The 17,561-nt window shown below is 36.4% G+C and overlaps 1 protein-coding gene across 1 annotated transcript; it reads left to right on the top strand.

Annotated features, from left to right (window-relative positions):
• Positions 1 to 4,313: 4,313 nt before the first annotated feature.
• Positions 4,314 to 16,579, top strand: LOC132129176 (transmembrane protein 116-like). Its single transcript, XM_059540669.1, has 11 exons — positions 4,314 to 4,543; positions 4,735 to 4,781; positions 4,886 to 4,949; positions 5,043 to 5,171; positions 8,583 to 8,684; positions 8,764 to 8,813; positions 9,203 to 9,286; positions 9,481 to 9,616; positions 9,976 to 10,120; positions 16,123 to 16,202; positions 16,285 to 16,579. Exons 1-11 carry the CDS (start codon positions 4,478 to 4,480, stop codon positions 16,468 to 16,470), a joined length of 1,089 nt encoding a protein of 362 aa, XP_059396652.1. The 5' UTR covers positions 4,314 to 4,477; the 3' UTR covers positions 16,471 to 16,579.
• Positions 16,580 to 17,561: the final 982 nt, after the last annotated feature.

Genomic DNA, 17,561 nt, shown 5'->3' with positions numbered 1-17,561 from the left:
GATCCAAGATAGGCTGAAGGCCACCACTTTTCTTGGGTTCGATGAAGTAAGGGCTGTAATACCCATTCCTCATCTCAGCTGGAGGGACTTTTGTCGCCTGTAGGCACAATATTGTTGTAGTTTAGACAAGAATGTTTTTATTACCAGCAATATTCTTCAACAACGCTAGTATTCTCAAAAAGGTAAGTACCTCCAAAGAAAAGAAAAAGTGGTCTGTCTGAAAGTGTTTATTTCATTTAGAGTGAAAATAATATTTGCATGTGAAAGCATGATTCCTAACTCCAAACAATAGAAATGTTCAGTCAGTATTGTGCATCAATGAATATCCAGTTTGCAGAAAAGAATGATTTACTCTTAACACATTTGAAAATGTTTTGAAAACTATTTCCGTCTTTCAATTTCAAAATGTCACGTTTAATTCAATGTGTTACTTGCTGTTCTTTATACTTAACTGTTAAATTTACTAGCAACTTCTAAGTGAAAGTCAAACAGCAGTAAAGTCATGCTTTAAGTATTAATTTTATAGTAGTACGTTTTCTTCAGAATTACCAAAGTCAGCATTTAGTCAGTAAAAACGATAACATTGTGAAATATTATTAACATTTAAAATAATTGTTTTCTATTTGAATATGTTTTAAAATGTAATTTATTTTTGTGATTTCAAAGTTGAATTTTCAGCATCCTTACTCCAGTCTTTAGTGATCCTTCAGAAATCATTATAATATGCTGATACATCTTAGTCTTATGCAATCAGCTACTCAGTGGTTTTCAAACCGTTCCTGCAATCGGCCCTAGCACCTCACATTTTGTATGTATCCCTATAGTTGATACACCCATTTCAGGTCTTGCAGTCTCTACTAATGAGGTATGATAGATAAGGGAAACACAGAAAATGTGTGTTGCTCGCGGAACCGGTATGAAAACCACTGAGCTATATGCATTTATTGTCATCACAATACACACAAGTACATAATAAAAGTTTTGAAGTTAATAAATGTAACTGCAGAGTTTTTTGTTTGTCTCTTTGTTTCCTTATGGCACTGGTTTACTGATGTGAAGTTTCAATGTTGTTTGTGTGCTGCAGCAGTATAAAACATTTATACAAGAATTGGAATGTGTGTATAGTATTTTTACTGAGACGTGAGTTGGAAACTCACACAACTTGTCAGTGAATACCTGATAAGTGGCAATAGTGTGACTGGCAATAGTAGAATTGCTTCCAGATTTAAGGTTTTTATTTTTTTAAGTTTGTGTGGTCTACACATGCTCTGGGCATTGTTAAAATATTCCACGTCTGCTCTGGAAATGGCAGAAAGTCAGGGGTTTTTCCGTGTTCCTAAATCTATGAATATAAAGTCTACACAGAACTTTTCTATTGTTTTGTTTCATGGGGAAAACACACACACAAATGAAAGTTATTCAATGAAAGGTATACAACTCTTTTGCATCGTTTTGGGGCGCTAAATTATAATGTATTAATCCATATCAAATTTTACATTCAAATAATATAACTGACCTCACAATAGGTCAGACTATTTAATATGTGGTTCATTGCAAATCTTCAAATAGTGATATCTGAAATAGCAAGGACAGCAATCGTTTCTGGTCATCCAATACATTTCATTTTGTTTTTCATACTGCTTCTTCCAGCTCCCAGATATCACAGTTATGCTTGTATGCGACACCACGTTAAGCTGTGTTTCGTGACACTTTATTTCAGTGGAAACTAAAAAAGGGAAGAGCGAAAAAGGGGGGGTTATATTGCTATTTCGTACATACTCATCTCTTCTGGATTCGAAACACCACAATAAATCCCCACTGATTGATGCCAAACAAAGATAATGTCTATAACATCTTGATACTTAGTATTATATAGTTAGTTTAAGATATAGTATATTTTAAGATATGCAAATGTTGATATTGTATTTTTCGGTTGTAAAAAGAAAACATAATGAAATTCAATAAAAATTATAAAGTGAAAAAAAGAACTGAAATACAAAGACTCGATCTCCACGTTACCTTTAAACACAGGTTTTCTGGATAAATGCTGCATTCTGGTTGATCTCCAGAGTTTGGCTCATTTATCTGGAAAGGATGATGCATCAGATCAAACAGATCTCCAGGAAGATTTCCCTCCAGGAAAGGAATGGTTTACCCCAAAATGTCCTGAAAATTGAGTTTGTTTCTTCATCAGGTTTGGAGAAATGTAGCATTGCATCAGTGTCTCATCAATGGATGCTCTGCAGTGAATGGGTGCCGTCAGAATGAGAGTCCAAACAGCTGATAAAAACATCACAATAATCCACAGCACTCCAGCTGTTTTGGACTGGTTTCGCTTGTGAACAGTGCTTGGTCGGTGCAGATATTATGAAGTATGGACTTGTATTTTAACTGGAAGCAACAGTTTGAAGTTAAAACGTTTTAATGATGGATTTGTTGATGAAGACACAAACTCTTGCTTTTGGCCTGACAGAGAGTAGATTTTCAGCCAATTTTAATTCGTGAAACTATTCCTTTAAGATTGTGCAAAGAAGACTTGTGAGAGAGTTCATGAACTGAGAAAAATATGTATTGCAGTCAACCATATCAAACGTAAAATAAGCCATTACTCAAAAAAACAAAAAAGGTAGTTAAGGGACTGAATGTATTCAATAGATTGGGTCCAGTAAGAAAGAAGTATCTTCTGCTCACCAAGGTATTTATTTGATCAAATGTACAGTAGAAATAATATTACACATTCTTCTGTTTTCTATATGAATATATTTTAAACTCTCATTTATTTCTGTGATGCGCATCTGTATTTTCAGCATCATTCCTTCAGAAATCATGAAAATATGATGATTTACTGCTCAAGAAACATTTCAGATTATTATCAGTGTTGAAAACCGTTGTGCTGCGCAATGTTTTTGTGGAAACGGGGATGCATTTTATTCTTCAGGATTCTTTGATGAATATAAAGTTCAAAAGAACAGCATTTTTTAAAATAGAAATCATTTGTAACATTATAAATGTCTTCACTGTCACTTCACTGATCAATTTAATGCATCCTTGTTGAATAGATGTACTAATGTTTGAAACTTTTGAAAGATAGCGTATGCACATGAAATAGAAAATCAAAGGCTTAGAGATGTCTAGTGTGGCAGAGCAATGAACCAGGTTGACCTTTCACCTCTGTCTGTGTCATACAAGGGCTTTTCTGAACCTGTGCTTTCCAGCTGCATGAAAGACAAGATGTGCTCAGATGAAACGAGCAGGTTTGTTTATGGGCTTTTTATGTTTTAATGGACAGGACGGTGGACAGAGAGGAATGTCATGACACAGTCTGGACTCAAACCTGCATCCCCATTGGAGCAGCATCACGTGTCATGTGTATGTGCACTGTCACATAAACACTGCGGCACAGATATGGAGCAATGACGTAAACTCTATTAGACAGCTCTTACAGACAGTCCTTGTGTTCATTGTTCTCAGGCGTACTGTCATTAATGAAGCAGACAGCAGCTGATGTGAACTGACAGATGAGCAAATAACACACAGAGTCACATCTAACTCTTCCCACCATCTTGAAAAGACAGAAAGTGAGCGTGGCTGAAGATCGAAATGAATTTTATTAGGCTATAAGAGAGGCTAAATACTGAGCAGTTAGAATGGAAACATGCATATTTATGGTGACTCGTTTCAAATCAAAAACTGATCTGTGCAGATTTATACATTCAGATATTTCACAAATTCAATGTCTATATCACCATGTAAATTTCTATACAGGTCGTTCTTGCTAAATAGTACTTTTAATGATTCAAGGCAAGCATAAATGATTAGTGCGTTTCAGAGTATAATTAAAAAAGCACCCACTAAACCAACAGGAGTAGGCCTAGATAATACAGCTATAACGCTTTAGCTAGTGGGACTTTCAGTTTTTGGCTAAATACATATAAATATTGCCTGATGTGTTCAAGCACAGCCTGTAAACCCATGACGCGTGCTGACTGTCATCGCAATGACAGCTTTCACGGCACTGTCACGCATAGTTTGGCACAGTTCCACGCATAATTTGACAATAGGCAAACAATTTATTCCTAAAACAGAACGACCTTTCTAATACAGAAGATCCTAAAAAAAACCGGAAGTATGTTGTCAAGCTTACTGAAGAAACATAGACAGTAAGGAAGAAACACACGCGGTGGCTTTGAGTTACTTCGAAACACGACGAATGTGTGACGCCAGCGGATCGTAGCCAATCAAAATCGCTTTATGATAAAGTGGGCGGGGCGTGCTGTTTATTATTTACAGCACTGGCATGCGAAAGCAAAGCACATTGTACTGCTCCAGTGTGGACCGACCGAATAAATGATTACCATGTGGGCATGTTCTGGCAGCAATTATAAATTTGTTACAACTTAAGCTATTTGCTGGTGTCACATAAGGACGGATTTCGAGAGGAATATCATTTAAATCGAAAAAAAAAAAACATAACAAAATGGACATTTTTGGACAAAATAAGACACAGATAAACACCACCATTCCGACTGACAACTGGACATCTGTGAGTAATTTAACAGCTTTTCACCATGATTTAATGACAAAATGATCGCAAAGTTATTTGAGAAGTAATAATCCAAGTAAATGTTTATGAATCACTGATTTCATGTCATAAAAATAGTCTACCTATGTTACGTTTTGGTGTTCTACATGCCTAAAATGAACACAGACAAATTCTTCTCTTTCTTTTCTTAGATATATTCAATAGTTCGATGGATTCAAATATCAATGGCCGTCCTGAGGTATCTATTCAATCATTTTCCTTTACTCGTTATATAAAGAGACACGTATTAATCAATGTTTATGTCTTTTATACTTGTATATCTCTCAATGATTTGACTCTCAGCATCTTAGGTGCTGGCTCCATAATCTTTTATGCGATTTCGAAAGGACTAGTAAGAAAACCAGAGGTACGCCTCCATCATCTATATCTACTGTGATTTCTTAATAACGTGTTCAAACAAGCATGTGATTTAGACCACTGTGACACACCTGTGTTTCAGGTGCTGCCGTTGTTCTTGTTGAGTTTAACAGACCTGCTGTTAGCTCTGAGCTGGATGTGTGGAGGTCTTCTCTTCACCGAGTCCTGTGACGCTTACAACATCTGCTACAACCTGCACATAGTGGAACAGGTACGAAACTGACACCTTATCATGCAGAAATAATGCTTACCACAGACAAAAGAAGATACTTCCTCTTTGTGTCTCTGTACATGCCATGTTTTTACATCACACTTCCACTTCCACAAATAAAGCATTTGGAGAAATGTAGCATTGCATCAGTGTCTCATCAATGGATGCTCTGCAGTGAATGGGTGCCGTCAGAATGAGAGTCCAAACAGCTGAAAAATAAAAATAAAAACATCACAATAATCCAAGCACTGTAGGCCATCAGTTAATGTCTGGTGAAAAGAAAGGCTGAAACAAATCCATCAAGAATCCAGCATCCATTATATGGCATTCTCTAGTAAAAAATATTGATCTGAATCAGGAGAGAAGTATGTGCAGGTCAAGCATCATTTGCAAGCCAAAACTATCTAAAATCTAAAACCGCACTAAACAAATATCTTAGATGGATTTTTATGTGAGAGGAACAATATTATGGATTATGGATCATATTTTGGCCAGAATTTGTTTCTTACAAACATGCAGATTTTGTCTTCTCAAGACATTAACTGATGGACTGGAGTGCTGTGGATTATTGTGAGGTTTTTATCAGCTGTTTGGACTCTCATTCTGACGGCACCCATTCACTGCAGAGCATCCATTGATGAGCCACTGATGCAATGCTACATTTCTACAAACCTGATGAAGAAACACACTCATCCTAATTTTGGATGGGCTGAAGGTGAGGACATTTTCAGCCATTTTTGAGGCTGAACTATTCCATATCAAGCAATCTTTTCGTATGTTTAACAAGTCATTCATTGTCTCTATCACTATTAATTAAATAAATGTTTTTAACATACTGGTATTTTTTAACATCGAGAAAAAGAAATGCCATTTTACCAAAAATAATACTAAAGATATGGTATCTTATGGGATGCCATGGCACACAAATATTGTAATTATTCCATTTGACGCTACCAATTGATACAATGACATTCTTGAAAATGACGCGATTGCAGAAAAATGTAAAGTATTTAGCCAGTAATTTGTTGTTCGATTGCCGTTTAAATTGTATGTGCTAAAAAAGAAAGAAACTGAAATGAGGGAGGGAGCATTTTAACCCTGTGCTTCATTCCTGCATCCTGCCAATGCACTGCAGGCCTAAACATATGCCTCTCATTACTGAAGCCTGTTTGCTTGGCATTTAGTGAAAAAAAACTCTCAGAGAAGAAAACCATGTGTGCTTGGGCAGTTTACGTCAAAAACAAGTTGTTCTCAGCTCAGACGATAAAACCAGAGAGCTCTAAAGCAAAAAACAAACATGGAACTGGGACGAGTCTGAAAAAGAAGTGGAGCAGCAAATTTGATATAATTAGTTGTGACCCAATTGTAACGTCTGCACATGTTGGTTTATAACAGTGGATTGTCATGGCTGTAATGTAATGAGTAGAGCCGAAGTTCACTCTATAGTTTTTAGCTGGTTTGGTTTGGTTTCTCAAGACTTGTAAGACTTTACACTCACAAATCCTCTACATTGCATAAAACTGTGACACAAAAAGTCAAATGCATAATTTTCTCAGTTTATTACAAACGGTTACATACTTAGAGCTCAGAAACTATTAATGTGCAGTCTTTATCCATTCTGTGTGTCTCATCACAGGGAGTCACTGCATTGTAAAATATGTAAAACTATATTAACATGATCTTAATATGATTTTAATCATGCATTATTACAGTTCTCAAGTCAAGTCAGGTCAAGTCTGCTTTTTCTCTGGTATTAATCCAGGACAACATACTCTTACTAAAAACTAAATTGTAATAGCATTCAGCAGTGTACAAGTGCACAAACCAGTTTACAATTCTGCAAATATATATATATAGTATAACTGGTTTTATAGTATTTTTATGGTGCTGATTTGTCATTTTTGGAGCTTACCATCATCAATTCCCCTCCTTGCATGATCTCTGTGTATTTCACTCGTTGTGTTAATGCAGTATTGCAGTGAATTCGTCACGCTGACGTATTTCATTGTGCATTTTTAAGTAGAGCAAATTGTGTACACAGTTTAGGGATTGTTTAAATCAGGCAATCCACACCTTGATCATATATAACTAACAGCTATCCTCCCGTGCTCCAAGCAAAACAGAAAGGAAAACCATGTTGGCATTTCTAAAGATATGATATCTTTAATATCAGATGTTTCTCAATCCTGGAATGTCATTCAGCTCTTTGCTTTGCTTTGTCACGAATGTCAACAGAGGTGCTGTAAGAAAGTGTTTCCCAACCCTAGCCCTGGAGTCCCTCCTGAAAAACTATTGCAATTAATGATATTGAATGTGCATTTGTAGTAAACTATATATATATATATATATATATATAAGCCTATAATGTAATATTAATAAATTAAAAGGCCACTTAAGTGACTTGAACAGAGATACTTTAGCTTTGATTATTAACATAAATGCATTTTCAAAACATGTGCACTTTCCTAATTAAAAGTTGTACCCAAAGTACATTTTAAACCATTTTGTTGTAATAATATTTTGTTTTTCTTTAAAGAAGTACACTTATTTTAATGCGTTGACTAACGTACTAAACGCACATGTAGAGAACTCGATTAGAAATTTGAACATCTGGTGTGTTATTTGATATGACATTTAAAGTTAATATATTTTAAATGTACTAAATTGCAACTTCATCATTAAATGTGTAATTACAAATATGTTTAAATACACGACTTAAAAGTTTGCAGTAGAAATGCATTAAAGTATATTTTAGTTTACCATAAATACATTCAGTGGTACACTTTAACCATTTTTCAAAGAAAAAAAGTAATAATTATGAAACTGCATTTAAAGATGTGCTTAAATCGGGATAGTGAAAATAAATTAAAATAAAAACTGATGTTAATTTACCCATCCTCAGGCTTATCCAAGATGTAGGTGACTTTTTTTCTTCAGGAGAACAGGAAGAAATGGTGATCCATATTAATTCATATAATGCAAGTCAGAAGCTGTCCGTTTCTAGAAGTATAAGAAACATATAATTGAACACAGAATGAATCCTCGTGGCTCCTGACGATATATTGAGTTCTTATGAAGCGAAATGATCAGTCTGTGCAAGAAATAATCCAGAGCCTCGGGCAAACAGAGAAATCTGATTCTTTGTGTACTTTTTTTGCACAAGGGGAAGCCCGAAGTCCTGCACACATATGCACGTCTCTCTCATCTCTTCACACACCTGGTCTTCACTAAGAAACAAACTGTGCTGTGTTGAGGCTCTCAGGGTCAGGGTTGGAAAGCACTGCAATCACATATTAATACAAGAGATGTGGCTTACAGTACTGTGCCGACAGGGTGTGAATGTGGATCTGATCTATAGCTGAAATATCTTAAACTTTCTTAACTTCTCCCTTTGACTTTCACATCCTACAGACGCTTTACATGGCCTCGTTCTTCTACACGCTGCACTATGTTTGGGTGCTCTACACCGGACTGATGGGGAAGTACAGGAGACTCAATGGTTTCCCAGGCGAGGTAATCCACTCAGGTTTATATGATGGTAATAAAGCGGCATACGATAGTCTGTATGTAAACGCTGGCTTGTTTATTACAGTATCCAGCAAACACAAGGATCTGCAGGTGTCTCGGTCCTGTCCTGTCATGGTAAGAACATACATTAAACAAAATATCACTCAAACTGAACCCATTAAATATTGATGTAGCAACATCATTTGTGCAAAGAAATGGTCAAATAAGTTTTGATTAAAAATCACATAAGTACATGTTTAAAAGCAGAAGTGTAGTGTCAAATTAACTAAACATTTTTACCTTTTATTTAAATTTATTTAAATTAAAGGGATAATCCCCATTAATCACTTACCCTCATTTCGTTCCAAACCCATTAAAGCTTTGGAATGGTTTTTACAATAAACTATGATAAACCTATTACCTGTAATCCTGCATACTATTTGGGGTAAACAACAAGCAAAATAAAGTTGAAGAACAGAATGAGGTTTGGTCATCTGACAGTCTGTCCTGATCTCTCCATACAGTCTTTTTCCATTAATGCTCACAGCGCCTGTCTTTGTAGCAGGAAATGTGTTTCGGTGCTACACAAACTTCACCCAGCCCTACAGGTCAGTCAAAATACATGCACGGAAAATGATTCATGAACTACACTTTCTCATTACTTTATTACTTAGCTTCTTTGATGTAAGCCCGTTGATATTAGGACTTATTGCATGCAATTCAGTAGTTTCATCTAACCATCATTTAGTTGTTTGAATATGTTGTTTAAGATGATGCTTATCCAGATGTGATTGTCTTCCAGATGTTTGCTGATGCATACAGGCGCTGTGTATCTCACCTCATCTGTAAATACAGAAATGACAGCATGTAGTGTCATTCAAGACTACTGCATGACCATATTCCTTACGACTTTCCTTATCACCTTCATCGGCATCACCGTGAGCCCTCTTTAACATTTAACATGTCTTGATCTCATTTTTGAATACCTGAGCTAGTTACGATTTAAATGCACACTACTGTTCAAATGTTTCAACAGGGATATTGTGAAATATTATATGTAAATATCTTTTAAAATCTAATTTATTTCGGTCATTAAAGCTGAAGTTTCAGCATTATTACTCTAGTCTTCTAGTCTTCACATGATCCGCTTCATAATTTTGTGGAAATTGGGAAAAATCTGCATTTATTTGAATATCTTTTGAACAGTATCATAAGCGAACATTAGGCTAAAGATATATGATTCTCCAGACTGCGTGACTCGATCATAATCTCATTGTAAACCTCGTTTTGATTTCAGACTCTCATGTGTAAAGCTCGCTCCCTGTACAAGCGTATCATCACGTCTCAAGGGTTTTTCGCCGACAATCATTGGGAAACTCTGCGTCTTCTGGAACGGCGTATGCTGCTTTATCCCTCAGCCTTCTTCTTCTGCTGGGGACCAGGTCAGCACACATTTGAAAACATTACAACAAAGTTAAAACATTATATATATATATATATATATATATACATACATATAATGTTACTGATGTTCTAAAGCAGCCAATGAGGAACATTTTCTCGTCTCTCTTAACTATATATGTCAGTTTGTTTAGATAAATTGGGATTTATTATTTTATTGTATTAACAACCACTGCACATGCATAACACTAAAAAAAAAAACCTCAGACATACATTTAAGATTTGAATTGCATATACATTTTCCATACATATGGATTACACAGTTTTAGCATAAACAAACAAATAAACTTAATGTGATGCATTACGTATATGAATCATAAATGAAATGGTAAGATTTCTGTACTCAAAAATTCTTGGAATAGTTCATTTTTAACTACTTCTATCTATTTAAATTTATTTAAATTAGCAAAATCGCAGGAGTAGCTGAGCGTGCCGATATACAGCTATATCACACAGCTACGAGTGTGATATTGCATTTATACAACAGTTCGACGCTACAATTGCGCGAATAAAAAAAGAGACAACTATGGAGTGTCTTTAAAAACGCTGTTTTGTGCAGAACTACTTTCTTCTGCCACGGAATCAAATATCAGTTTGACAGTTTACCAGCTAAGCTCAAGATCTGTTACTAATACGGCTCCATAATTAATAAAAAATTATATCACAGAGGCAATAAATGGCGATTAGGCAGAAGCTGTGATTGTCATGCATATCTTTCAGTGAAGCACAGTTCTATGATCAGTAGTAAATCTCCATCTAAAAGCCAGAGGGAGCTCTCGCGCTGAAAATCCAAATATGCCCCGAAGAAGAAATCCAGGAAATCCAAAAATGGCTGCAGCTGAATAAACAGAAGGTTTAACTGCTTTCATTGATTCAGCCTGACTTATAAACACACGACTATGGTAATATATGGTCTATCTGCGTTCTTATAATTTCATCATAATAAAGTATATTTATAACGAAACGCTAATCGACAGCCGTTATCAATGCTTAGAATACAATTAAATATTATGTGCCTTAATTATTATGTTAAAGAAGCCACATCATCTCACAGGAGTATTTATTTCAAACACTTGACTGATGTTATGAAGTGAGTTTGGAGTACAAACATGTTATTAAATGTGGTATTTTCACGTGCTCTCAGATGGAGCAGGGTTTACTAGACAGAGCCGTAGTTCACTGAGAATATACACAAACAGCTGTCATTATCACGAAAATTTTGTAGATTTCATAATCCTATGGTTATATATGCAATTTTGCATAGCTTGTAAAGAGAACTGATGCCGCGTTCCAGGCAACCCGTAACCCGTGTTTTTCCAACCTTCTACCCGTGAAACTGCACTGGAACGGCAGTCAAACCCGTGACTTTCCACCCGTGAACTCGTACTAGATAGATGTACTCCGAGTTACGAACTCTGACGTCACATAGCCTGCGAAACAACAATTGCAGCCTCTACGGATAATATTGCCTATGGATGCAGTGTTTACGCAAGTGGTGCACGTTAAAAAAACGATTTTAGGACGATATAACATTACAATAAAATTAATAATCTAGCTACAATTGCTTGCGCTCAGGAAGTTTGGCGTGACTTGCCTGGAACGCTATAAAGTCGTGAGTCATGGTTTGAAATCGTGACTCAAAAACTCTGCCTGGAACGCAGCATGAGGCTCTGTGTAGTAAATGGTGCTAATTCTGAAAACAGGTGCTGGAGATTTACTGCTAATCACAGAACCTGCTTTACTGACTAAATGTGCATAACAATCACGATTAATTGTGTTTGATTAATCGTGCAGCCCTAGCTACTCATTTAAAAAATGTCACTTTAGAACTGGTAAGGTAGGAACATTGAGTTGCTTAATTGAAAGCTTACTGTATTAAAAGTTCACTGAATTAGAGTATTATGAGAGAGATGTACTGAGCCAGTGTGATTACCTGCATTCATTCTTCAGCTCAGTCTCTTATTAACAATAAAACATTAGTCTGAATCTCCGCTGAGGAAAGCGATATCTTTGTCACACTGTCCTTTCATTTGTTAAAGGTGATTTTTGATGACAGCGCTGCACACTGCATTTGTTGGCTGCATCACAAGCTGTTGCTGGAAGTAAAAAGCAGTTCCTTGTTTACAACCCTGTTTCAGTCTCTTTCAATATAAAAGTCTTTACTGGGGACTCATTTAGAAAAACTTGTAGCCTTCTAGTGGCAGAAGAATATAACTAATCACAATCACAAACACTGTTTCTCAGTGCTAAATACTATTATTAAATACTTCTATTATTATATAAAATATTTATTGAATAATTATATTTAATTAACAACAACAGGCTTCATAAAAGTTACTTGGTAATTCAGTCAAAAGTACAAAGGCAGCACTCTGATGTACTGCATTAAAGTTATAAAAATACAACTTATATTACATCTCATGTTTGAAATATAATAGCGCTGAACGGTCACTGACGCCCTGGAGCTCACATCTCTGAAAACACCAGAGATGTATAAAGTACTAGAGACCCAGACTTGAGTAAAAGTACAAGTGCTCTATCAAAAAAATGACTTGAGTAGAAGTTGAAGTGCTCTTTAAGCACCACACTTAAGTAGAAGTACTAAAGTATTCAACATTTTTTGTACTTAAGTATTGCAAGTAGTCTATTTGAAAATTTACTACTCAAGTACTGAAAGTAAAAGTACAAGTATTGTGTTATGTAGTTATTAAAGAAAGTAGTCAAAAGTTTGAACATATTGTTTTTACTATTTCAAATGATTAACCTAAAGGACAATCACAATTCCTTTGACTGTACGTTTTTGTAAACAAAAAACAGATTAAAGGGTTAGTTCGCCCAATTTGCAAAATTATGTCATTAATAACTTACCCTCATGTTGTTTCAAACCTGTAAGACCCCAGTTTATTTTTGGAACACAGTTTAAGATATTTTAGATTTAGTCCGAGAGCTCTTAGTCCCTCCATTGAAGCTGTGTGTACGGTAACGTTATACTGTCCAAGTCCAGAAAGGTAAGAAAAACATTATCAAAGTAGTCCATGTGATATCAGAGGGTCAGTTAGAATTTTTTGAAGCATCGAAAATACATTTTGGTCCAAAAATAGCAAAAACTAGGACTTTATTCAGCATTGTCTTCTCTTCCATGTCTGTTGTGAGAGAGTTCAAAACAAAGCAGTTTGTGATATCCGGTTCGCGAACGAATCATTCGATATAACCGGATCTTCTTGAACCAGTTCACCAAATCGAACTGAATCGTTTTAAACGGTTCGCGTCTCCAATACGCATTAATCCACAAATGATATAAACTGTTAACTTTTTTAATGTGGCTGACACTCCCTCTGAGTTAAAAACAAACCAATATCCCGGAGTAATTCATTTACTCAAACAGTACACTGACTGAACTGCTGTGAAGAGAGAACTGAAGATGAACACAGAGCCGAGCCAGATAACGAACAACAGACTGACTCGTTCACGAGTCAAGAACACTGATCTATATATATAACTTATATTATAGATCAGTGGTCAAGAACCGTTTCTGTCAGACGAAACGCGCAGTGTTGCCAGATTAGAAATGTCGAAGTATCGTACCAAAACCTCAAAATTATCGTTTTTTGTGACAAATTATCGTACACGAACCAAACACATACAATATAGCTATTTTCCAACAATTTTATTTTCCAAATAATTTTACAGCCAATTTAAACAAGCTGTGTAATACGCTCACACTAACTGGAGGAAGTCTGGCTACTTTTTTTTTTTTTTTTTTTTTTGCCAAAGTGCAAAAGATATGCCGAAAGACATTTTGAACTAGACCATAATTAAACTATGATCAACTTAAAAAACAAAAAAAAAACAAAAATTAAACTATGATACAGAGAGAAAAAAACGTTTACAATCAACATTAGAAAGATTCGAATTCTATCTCTAAGCCGCTGTCATCTTCGGATGCCACATCCACTTGTGCTGTGTTGGCAGATGTTGTTGGTTGGGGAATCCTTTTACAGTACAGATTGGATGCCGTCATGGAGCGCAGCATAGTGTTCGTCGGTTTGAAGGCGTGACACCCACCAGCATTCTTCACACACTCCGATGTGTGCAGGAGTCCATTCAGGGTGTCTGTAATGAGTCGGTTTCGTGGTTTTGTTTTGATTAGATTTACTTTTGAAAACACTCGTTCGCATGACGCATTTGAGTGGGGAAACACAAGCACATCCAGAGCAAACTTTCCCAGTTCACTGAACACAGCTTTCCCCTGTAAATCCTCCAACGTAGAAATATGATGCCAAAATTCATCGACATCCATTTCTTTCGTGTCTTCACTCAAGGCCATGAGAGGCAATCGCCTCCACTGATCATCAATGACTTGGAGACTGTCTGTGTCTGACCTGTCAATCACCCGTGGCACTTGTTCCATGAGGGGGAGCAGAGACGGATGTTCAACTCGTGCGTTCGCATCTGTTGCAGTGGCAGGAGAAAGGCATACAAGGCGGGTCAAGAGAGCATCATCAAAATCAAATCGTTTTTTGATTTCCCCGCAGGCAACCTGTAGAAAGTTCTGACAGCGCACATAAAAATCTGTCAGATTTGCTGGCGAAATTTTTGCCTGCTGCACATGCTGCATCACCTTTATGCCCAAGTACATTGAGCTCAGTGTGACATTGAGCTCAGCGCAAAAGAACCGGTGAACTGTTTCTTCAACTGGTTTATTGAATCGAACTGTCAGAAAGAACTACTGGTGATTCGAAAACCGATGCAACCGGTTCTTGACTCGTGAACGATTCATTATCTGGCTCGGCTCGGTGTTCATCTCTCTCTTCACAGCAGTTCAGTCAGCACGCGCAGTCTTCTCAATCGCTTGATTCGCTCAATGATGTGCCAACAAACCTGCCATCTACAGTTCTGGCAGTGGTAATGTGGGTTTGTAATGGAATGATTCGTAACATTTTTATAATTGTAACGAGTAACGATGCAGCACATAAAAAAATATCGGAGTAAAAGTATTAAACTCATCGAAAATATGTACTGAAGTAAAAGTGGAAGTAGGAGAAAAAAATAATACTCTAGTAAAGTACAGATACTGCCTTTTAGTACTTAACTACAGTAGTGAAGTAGTTCTACTTCGTTACTATACATCTCTGGAAAACACTGAAGCAAATAGTCGCTATCTTTGTTAACAAACCGTACTTCTCAAGTCTAAACAACTACATTCTCACCTTAAAACTCTTAAAACTACATTCAGTGACACAAAACAGTATTATTTATCAAATTAAAAGTGGATTTGAGCGGAGGGATACAAATGATGAAATAATGAAGCGGAGGGATACAAATGTTATCACTACAATATCTCTCAGACAATCGGATTTGAGAACCAGAAAGAAATGTGGTATTAATAATCATATAATTAAGACGCATTTATTAAAATTGCTTAGCATCAGCATTAATCTGTTTGTTATGAAGACGAATAAATGGATTCAGTTAAAAAGTATGAACAAGGTTCAAATATGGCTAGTTGCGGAACAAGCAATATTTAATTAATTAAAATGTATGAGATTGAAACAAACGAATGATAACTATATAAACCTATAGATACTTTGTATTTAAAACATACAGTTCAGTAGAACTATTACAGAAGCCCTACCTGTTTCTTGTTATTTCCTTTATGTGTGTCTGACAAATATGAATCACATTAAGTTTATGTTAAAACAGTGTAATCAAAATGAGTAGAAATTGTATATGCAATTCAAATTTAATTCCTCCAGTCTTCAGTGTCACATGATCTTCAGAAATCATGAAAATATGATGATTTACTGCTCAAGAAACATTTCTGATTAGTATTGTTTTACGTTGAAAACATAAAAAAAAGAAAGATCTTAAGATAGCTTGTTAATAACTTCACATAATCAATTGCAATCAGCTCTTTTTTGAGTGGAATAAATCCACAGATAAACACTCTCTACGTTTTTTTGTGATCTGGTCTTTATTTCAGCAATATTTCTGGCCGGTATGATGTTGGTGAAACCGGACATTATAGAGGGAAGGATGGGAGTCGTTCTCTACATCCTACAGGTTCGCCAAAATACATAAAAGCACCTAGTGACTCAATACCCCTGCATGCCAGTGTACTGTAACATGTTCCTGTCCTCGACAGGCCTTCACCTCTGCCTCTCAGGGTCTGTTGAACTGCCTGGTGTATGGCTGGACGCAGCAGCACTTTCGCTCTCTCAGCAGCGGCAGCATCATACGGGACGCCTCCACCCAGACTCCACTGCTGCGCTCCCAGAAACCAAACTACGCCGCTCTGCACTCTTCTGCATCACTCACCAATTTTGTCTGACGGAAAGACACGCAAGAATCCCTGTAATGCATTGGGAAGATACTTTAAGCCAAAGCGACCGAGGGATCACACCCATGACTTGGCTGTTGGGAGCGTCGTGCTCTACACATTGAGTGTGAAGACGCGTTTAGTCTTGATGAAACCAGCCGGAGCAGAAGCGTTTGTTTTGCTGTTGTATTACTAACACCAGATGGCAGATAAAGACGCGCTGCTGGAAAAGGCAGCTTCATGTTTTTCTCTACTTCGTTTTTTCTAAATAAGATTTCAGATGCTGCACCTGCTGCTAGTTTAGCTGAGAAACTCACTTCAAGAAACCGTTTCATCATCCAGATTTGACAATACTAGCTTTTACAATGACATGATCGAGACTTTCAGATCACGATGCACTGCTGAACAGTTGAAAAGGGAAAGACCGAAGGGAGATTACAGACAGAGGGAAATAGCTCTGAAACAGGATCTGAGAGGACAATGCTGCTTTCCATCCAAAAAAAAAACTAAACAAAACCTGAATCCACCCACACACAGTGGTTAGCATTGCAGGTATCAGTCACTGCTAAAGGAGCACGAAACAAATAGTTTATCCTACAAAACAATACTTCTCAGTGGAGCTGATGAGAAATATTAGCAGGAGAAGACTCATATGAATCTGTCAAGATAGTAGAAATGAATCATGAAGACGCGTTTTTGCTTAAAGTGAGGTATTTACAGTCACTGGAAAGCTGGAAATATGTGGTTTTCAGGTTTGGAAAAGTTATGAAATACTCTTCACAATAAAGTTATATCCCTTCATCTTTTTACTCAGCCTTGTGAGTTTTTCTTTTTGAAACACGGATGAAGATGTGTTTAATGAAACCCGAGATATTTCTGTTGCTCCATTGACGCTGATGATTCAAAACCTTCATAAAGCCATCATCATACAAGAAATCCAGTAATCCAAGCTTTCATAAGAGACACGATCAGTAGATTTAATATTTAATTTAGGCTTTTATTCTTATATATTCATATTGATCAACGCACATCCATAGAGCACATCCAATAAGCTCAACGTATGCTCAAATGTGCTTGTGTGAAACACAGAACAAATCTCATAT

Source organism: Carassius carassius, chromosome 4 (assembly GCF_963082965.1).
Source record: "Carassius carassius chromosome 4, fCarCar2.1, whole genome shotgun sequence".
Classification (NCBI taxonomy): domain Eukaryota; kingdom Metazoa; phylum Chordata; class Actinopteri; order Cypriniformes; family Cyprinidae; genus Carassius; species Carassius carassius.
This window is presented reverse-complemented; position numbering and strand designations above follow the sequence as displayed.